Source organism: Formica exsecta, unplaced genomic scaffold (assembly GCF_003651465.1).
Source record: "Formica exsecta isolate Colony F162 unplaced genomic scaffold, ASM365146v1 scaffold115, whole genome shotgun sequence".
NCBI lineage: Eukaryota > Metazoa > Arthropoda > Insecta > Hymenoptera > Formicidae > Formica > Formica exsecta.
Window position 1 is genome coordinate 1,422,830 of NW_021848490.1, and position 8,635 is coordinate 1,431,464.

Sequence of the window (8,635 nt, forward strand, 5' to 3'; positions counted from 1 at the left end):
ACGACGCTCGACTCGGTAACAAACAGCATCAGACTGACCAAGTTAGGACCGATACAGATACCAAGGAAAAATGAAGATAGAAAGAGAGATGTAAAAGTAGAAGAAATTAATATAAATATAAACACTTGTAATATTGAAATTTAAATGTGATTGAGAAATATAAAAAAATAATTTCGCCAATTTTGCGTCTGTAATAAAGATACTTGTGCTTTTCTCTATGCCGTCAAATAATTTCGCAGGCTTTACGACCGCGTGGATCAATTTTGTAGTTTACTGGAGCGAGAAGCCACGTGAATATGCGGACAATTGTAAATAATTTTTGGCGATGAATGTCTCGTGAAATTTACACAAGAAATTTCCTCTTGAGATTTATAAGATACAATAAGTTTCGTAACGTATTTTCTAACCATCATATAATCATATAATAAAAGTAACGTACGTCTATGGCAGTTCCCGGTATCTTGTGGCACGTAACGGATCCTCATGTTGACGATGTAGATTATCTCACAACAACGTCGGCAATCGTCCTTGAGCGATTGTTAGATCATCTATCTTTGTAAGAATCGCGAGATCGAGGAGCGTCTTACATTCATTCGCGCGTCATCCTTCGCTATTACTTGCGGTAGCTCATCGCATTTCCATTGATGTCATTCCGTGAAGCATCGATCATGCCGAGGAGAAAGATCGATAACCAAAGGTCGACAAGAAGAATATCAACAGCGTGTCTCGGAACTTTTCGCAATTTCCGACAATGTGTGGCATGCAAATTACACGACGGTCGAGGAACTTTCGTTTTACGGTCCCTTGATTTTCTATCGACTCAGCTTGACGAGATATATCTTTCTTGACATTAACGATCGCGCAAAAGCCGGTTTGGGTCCTCGCGGATAATAATGAATTTTATGGATAGTCTTCCTGTTCATAAGAGATCGATATCGATGAACATTTATGGCAAAACATCCAGCTATCTTGTAATTCTTTGGCTAATTTGCTGCTGGAAGTAGCATCTATTATATCATATTGTAATAATCCGGCGGCAAAACAATTTGCGATAAATAAAGCACTTTGTATATCTGTAGAAATTATGTAAATATGCGTCATAAACGAATCATGACAACATATATATTAATATAAATCACTTAAGCCACATTAGATAGTACTAATATCTTGATTGATAGTCAGTCACTTGTATCTTCGGCAAATTGTCACTGTCGACCCAGTTGAGGTATCATTATATCAGATATGTATACTGTATCAAGTATACCGTTATCAGCTTCCAGTTTTGATCAGACTTTACTGTAACTGCAGGAGACGGTTGTATAATTTTTTGTAAATTTTGAGATCAATATTTTAAGAGCAACAATCTTCTATATAATAATTAAAATTCTCCGCGCATGCGATATTTATAAAAAATTATAAATATCATCATAAAAACCACTGTAGAAAAATAACTCCGATATCGTTTGACGAATATCCAGAATCACTTTGCATTTTATATTTTCTTTTAATATCGAAAATTTTTATAGAGGAAATATAACACACAAATACCGATTATTATTATTTTTAAAAATCGGCAATTGAAGATGGCCTATTCAACTTGAATACATCAATAGCAAATATTGTAAATATGTAACGATCTCTGATCAATCACTTTGAACTATCGAGAATATTTTTGTCCAGTAATGGAATTGTACGATGCGAAAAATTAGAGTGCGCCGCTTTGTTCACTGTTCACATACATATGTCCGTCTTCACAGATAAATTATTCGTCTCACATATCAATAAGACGGTAATTATCGCTGACTGAAGTATCGCGTCGAGGATCGACGGGCCGAGACACCGGATCGATTCACCGAGAGTCCCCTCAGCCGGTTAGAGACAGCGAACACGATACAGTCGGGAATGGACTGCCGGCAACGGAGGCTGTGTATGAAAGTAAATATTAACGTGGTCTCCCTCGCTTACACTTACTCGGTCACCGGTCGCCAGTGTGTGATCGTGAGTATCAACACGAGCGTGCCTCTCTCGTAAATAGCATGTCACGTGGGTGCGCGTTACGGCTCATGCGCGCGTGAACGCAAGGGATCGGTGCGTGTCATCTGTTTAGTATCAGGCTCGGTATTTTGTGCGTATTTCCGTACGCAACTTTTATGATGCGGGACTACGGTAACCATCCTCCGTTGTCTCGTCGAAAATAGTACATCTGAGATCCCTTCGCCAAAAGACGCAATCCAGATTTTTGTGGATTTAATAAGTAATATTCATCTACTTGTTGCGTGGGAGAAACTGATATATTTGATGTATAAATATGTATTAATATTAATACATAATAAAAATGTATTAATTATCGTCGATTTATGAATTTAATAAGCAATATTCATTCGCACTTTCTGCGCGAGACAAAAAATTAATTTGTTATATAAATATATGTATATATAAAAATATATATTTATAAATATAAAATAAAACATAGTTAAACTTAAAGAAGAGAAAAGTTTTTTATCAAATTTTTATCCTTACACTAGGATCGTCCATTGATTAAAAAAAAAAATTTCAAATGCTTCGATTAAAATCATTAGAGCACTTTTCATCTTTTCTAAAGATATCTCGTAATTTAAATGCAAAAATCAAACGATCAAGATTGAATAATTCGGCGATGTAAAATTGACTGAAAAAGAAGCATTAGATGGACGGTTCAAGCAATTAAAATTGTCCGGCGATTATTCGAGTTTTCTTTCATATCGCGAGGCGTCGACTATCGGAAAAGGCAAGTACGACTTTAACGAGCGTAGGCACGCGATATATATATATTGCGTAGGGCTCACCTACATACTTATTAATCGCGCGAGCCATTATCCTACACACGCCCCGGATTGTTCACTCAGCGCCATAAAAAGAATCGTTCAAGTATATAAAAGTGCGTTAAGAAAATCCGCTTTCCGCGTCACACATATTTCAATCTCATATAAAAGTTCACTCAATCTAAAAGTAGATCGCGCCGTTACTTGAAACTTTGATTAACGGCTACCAGGATATCTGCTCAAATCTTGTAAAACATTCTCTGAAAGTTTTCTGAAAATTCCCTGATCTTCCAGGTATTTTCGTTCAAAATTCCAAGTAAAGAGAATATTTTAAAGATTTTTCTTAGTGCAATTTCATAAAATAAGTTTTTTTTATTGTACGCGTTTTCTAATACTTTTCACAAAAAAAAAAAAAAAAAAAAATTGAATAGCTTTCGTTAAGATAAAAATTTTTAACTTGCATAACATTTTCATTTTTTATCATTAAAAATTAAAATAAAGAATGTGTACTGCTCTGAATAAAGAATGTGTATTTAATATTTCGTTAAGAGATTGAATATATAAACAGAGATAGATCTATATTTATTACATATTTTAAACACATAATTCACAATTTGATTTATCGACGGATTACAGACTGTTTACAATATAAGAGCAAAATTATGAGACAGAATTTTTTAAAAAATTCCTTGAGTCTCAATAAAATTCCATGAAAATTCCTTTTTCTAAATAAAAAAAATTCCTTGAAAATTTCAGGTTTTCCATATTTTTCCATGGAGTAGACATACCCTGGACTATTATTATATTTCCGCTAAAAGAAATCCTCTTTTCGTGACGACGTCACGATATTGTAATTATAACATGGGCGATTTATCTCGTTTACCGCGAACATGCAACTTTATATTCTAGATACCTGATTCAAGGTCATCATGGTCAGCTCCACGAAGACAGGAGTGAAAACTGCGGGACAACCGGCGACCGCCGGGCGAGGCACCCTCCGTCGAGATGCCCTGCATCCTTGATAAGGGCTAAAAGAGCCTGAGCTCGGGCGCCTCCGCGCGAAGATATCTTTCCTTCTTCTCGTTCAAGTAGGGCCGAGGTGAGACGAGCGGGATCGCACCATCGTGTTCTTTTGTTTTTCTTCTAATACTCGAAGCGAGCCAAGCGCGCAAACGGGAGCCGGATAATTAAGCGCTAATTAATCGCTAGTGCGCGCACACGTCACGCGCGTGTGGGAGGTCAACCTGTTCGCTATGCACTCCTCCTCGCTCTAGTTCACCTGGAAAGATAATCCAGCGATTCGTCGCCAATAAAACACGCATACGTCGACGCCACATGTGGCAAACGTTCTCCAAAATAACGAAATAAAATTCCCACGAAATGCGTGACCCATGATCCAAGACGAAATTGACAACAGATGGCAATCGAGGCATAAGCAATCGTGTAATCCAAATGATGATAAATCGTAAATTAATATAATATCATATGATTTAATACATATGTATGTTCAATAATAATACATTCTAACACAGTTTCTTATTACAGTGATGAGTTCTAAAATATTCAAAATTGTAAGTATAAATTCCGGCTGTGTGATTCACCTTTTTATGATGTAGCGTGAGTCACGTACGCAATGTATTAAATTCTACAGCCGATATTCATGACTTGTAATAATATCCTAATAATCGAGGATTATATTATGCTCCAGGATTTATTAAAAACGATCGAATATTTTTATTGTAATATTTATATAAAATCCTAGAACACATAAGCAATCATGCGTGTAGTTTCCTGGCATCGTCGCACATTTCATCGATTTTGCCGACATCGTGGGTTGTTTATTTCGTTCCCGTTGGTTCTTGGGAATCTCGCGACGAACGAGCTATTGTTCGCCGTATTTAATCTCCCTCTACATCGAGTGTGATGTTAATCAACTTGAAAAATATCACGCTACCCTTCCATGCCAACTGAACATTTTCACTAATCGCATCTACGTCGCGCGCGAATCGATAAATAAATCTGCCGAGTATATGGTGATGCAAAATCTCAAAATGAGATCTCTCGTATCTCGCGCTCCAAGAAAATATCTTCCAATCACCGTGACGACGATACATAAATCATTTTTCGCACACAATTTGCAATCCATCCGGTATAATAATATTGCGCAATAAAATTGTAGACTGATGCAAGCACTTTTGCACTGACATGTGATCACAAGCGCGACTAAAGGTCCAATTTTCCGGAGTTCACGTTTGGCACGAAATATAGATAACGTTGCGCAAGTTATAGTCACGTATCTAACATCGGATTCGTATTATGTCGAAACGATTTATGGATTCGAGTTCAAATTATTCGCGATAGACACGCGCGATGACTCCAACGCGTTCCTTCATAAACGCGAATATCTGCGAAACTCAGTTATTCGCGATATTAGAATCTCGAAACTGTAATTCTTTAGAAGAAGCAACATGTCAATTACACGAGATAAATCAGACTCATAGATACTTGATGAATATACAAGTCCCTATAAATTTCGCCGCGTTTCGTTTTTTAGATTTAAAGCTTCTCCGACTGCAGATAAAATCACTATTTGCTTTTAAGAGATATCATGTTAAGTTTAAGCCTATATATTTTTTCTCTTTTAATTTCAGTTCGATACTGGAATAGTGATAAATTTCTGTTATGCAAATTAACTGATTCGTGAAATTCATACATTCCCCAATTAAGGAAACAGGAAATTATATCCTCCATATGCTTGCTCGCTCAGTTATTTTGCAAGTGTTAACGCATACAATTGGTCGATACATAATTTACATCAAACGCGTAGGTGAACGCATAGCGTGTGCAAGCGTGGATGTGGTGCGGATTTTAAGTAGATTGGTAATTAAAAATATGTGTGTTTATATATGTGTGAAAAGAGATTTCGATCGAATTCCGCCGCGTATTCTCGCATCCTCGAGTGATGTTTCGTTTAAATTACGCAGCCCACGCGACTAACAATATCTATCGTCAGATATGATTGACAAGATGTATCGATTAACGGGAAAAATCAACGAAGATCTAGTTAGTACGAAAACATCACGATGCTAACTGTATTTTATTGTTATAAAAATTTGATTACATCCATTATATCCAAAGCGCATATATAGCTACTTCTTTAGAGCGTATTATATGTGTAATTTATCTCTTTATTTAATTAATACGTTCAATCATACATATACGCATTTACGTCTTCTTTATGTATCTCAATTAACGCATCGAAAATCGCACGAAGCAGGATCCGAATGTAATTGAGATTGCGATTAAATTGTGAAGGTGAAACCCTTCACATTTCGCAGAATATAGGATAAAATAAAAACGAGAGAATATCTCGGTATATTTATCTAATTGTAACACAGATACTTTCAAGTTTCTATTTTTTCCTTTCGTATAACGATACCAACTGCAAAAAGGAAGTGTAAATTTCAAGGATCCGTCCGTGAATCAGTGTATCTATCATATCGTGCGAGTTGTTCGGCTTTAATAAATTTGGCAGTGAAGCGTGATGAATCTTGATTATGAGGTCTAGACATAACATCGCAAATATGATATTCGTTATAACCACCTGTTGCTCGTAAACTGTAGTTTCCACGGTGCAACTATAGAACGCTGCAGGAAGCGAACATCTAAGGATACGGATCCGTTTGAACGAATCGGCATTCGTTCATTTCGCGGAGCTAATTAGCGATACGAGTAATCCACGGTAAATTAAATATTAATCAAACGCGATGGCTCGAGAAGCGTCGTATAATAATAATAAACGGTATCACGCGGATATAATCGTTTGCACGCTCGGAAAAATCATAATTGCGAAAAAAATGCGTGCCCCCGATTTACGATGTATTAATGCGGAAAGAATATCGAGCGAAATGGACCGTGTTGAAAGTGTATTTCCTCTCTAATACATTCCTAGATTAAGTACAGCTGTATAATTGATACAGCATAAATTTCAAATCATTCCAATGATCATTCAAAACATAGTACACGTTTTTATATAATTATAAAAAAAAAGTATAATCTCTTTTAAATAATACTACGCAATATATTAATAATATTTTTAACAGCGAGAAAATATGATTAATTGAAGGGATGCTATATCTATTAATAATTGTAAGACACATGTCCGTGCAATTTGTAAAAAGCTCATTAATTAAATCTTCGTTGGACACAAATACGTATATAATGACCATTAGTGTGACTCATTAGAACACGATCGCTGTTTAGTCGGAGATACCGAGAGATTTACGAACTTTGGCCGAGGAATGTCAATTACGAATACGCCGCGCGTTTCGATGTCTCCGTAAATAACATCGGACTTCCGTGCAAGTGTTTGTCACGAGTTTTTGTTTTCGTCGATAGGTTTCGTTGTTAGAATGACGACAAAGCGCAGACTAAATTTCGTGGAACTAATTAACGACGCGCCTCATCCGCGTTCGTTAGCACCGGTAATTCAGAGCGGATCAATGTGAGAGCTAATTACACTAATCGCGTAAGCTTACGACGATTTACGGCACGACGTAAATGCAGTTATGTTCTCGAAACAAAAGCTGCTTTCCGCGTTCGTAGCGAATTAGAAGTGCAACTGAAAACCAAAATGCGAGAAATATTTTTAACATCAGACAAAATCGTCTTTTTTTTTTGTGTGTTTAGTTTTCTATATTTAAATTTATAGATTCTATTAAGAGAGAGAGAGAGAGAGAGACTGGGAAAACCGAAGAAAAAGATAATTCAGAGATGCGATAATTACTTCTTCGCATATGCGAAACTTAATAACATATAAAAATACTTCTCGTACGATAAATACTAGGTAAAGTTTATCAGAATATTCATAATAAAAATAAAATAAGGTCGCATGCGACTTCATGTGTACATTTTGCAAATTACACATTGCATTACGCGCTGCAGAAAATTAAATTTAATTATTGAAAAAGCGTAACAAACCAATTATAGTTACTGTTCACGAGAAGTGCAACATTATTCTCGCAACAATTTGATAAATTAGTTGGAACAAAATTAGGACACACAAACATATTTTATTTTTATACCGTTAAACGTCTGACCAAAGATATAGATTGCTCTAATCACCGCTGATAAAATTCTGATATCACTGATAAAAACTTAATTTTATTTAAATTGCTTCTCACCTCTCAAACGAAGCTGGTAAATCGCTTTTATTTATCGTACACATAACCATATGTAAAAATAAATCACGATACATTGACACAAACAAACGATCGATTGAAACAGGTTCTCGAATTGTACCTTATATGGAGAGATATGGGAAAAGTGAAGAGATTTGTGTATATTTGTATCTATGCCGATGTGTAAACTGTCGATGGAGTTATAGTCGATTAGTTGACTGAAATATTTTACAATCGCGCGAATCTTCTCGCAAAATGACTGTCAACCGTGAATGATGTTCCTTCATACGATTTTATTGTCTATGATAGTCGACAGTTTTACGCGTTGGGACTTTTACACAGTATTATCTTTTACTTGCCTAGCAGCGAATCATCGTAAAATCGTTACATAAACGACTTACGTCATTCCGTGATTTCATATCCAAACATAACAATGTAACATTATGTTAATTAGCCAAACACAAGATGCAATGATGACTGTATCAATTTTTCTACAATATAATTATATCGCAAGATTAAATGTATTATTATCAATCTTGTTAATAATATAATAATTAATTAATAACAAAATTTTTTGTTGTAAATCTTAATAACAATATTTTATTGCTTATTAAAATAATTTAATTGTAAATACTGATATATTTTAATAATGAT

General features: G+C 35.4%; 1 protein-coding gene across 14 annotated transcripts in view; it reads right to left on the reverse strand.

The window, feature by feature from the left end:
* Window positions 1-8,635, reverse strand: part of LOC115238444 (probable Ras GTPase-activating protein) — a 304,505-nt gene that overhangs the window by 101,922 nt on the left and 193,948 nt on the right. For 7 of the 14 annotated variants that reach the window (XM_029812403.1, XM_029812395.1, XM_029812414.1 and 4 more), the window contains one exon: window positions 3,715-4,080. The exons of 6 other annotated variants lie outside the window; for them this stretch is intronic. In XM_029812403.1, coding sequence (XP_029668263.1) covers window positions 3,715-3,817 — 103 coding nt within the window. In that variant the 5' untranslated portion in view covers window positions 3,818-4,080. Of the gene's footprint in view, window positions 1-439; window positions 2,317-3,714; window positions 4,081-8,635 lie in introns of those variants that run through there. One more of the 14 variants, XM_029812348.1, reaches the window with a different exon arrangement.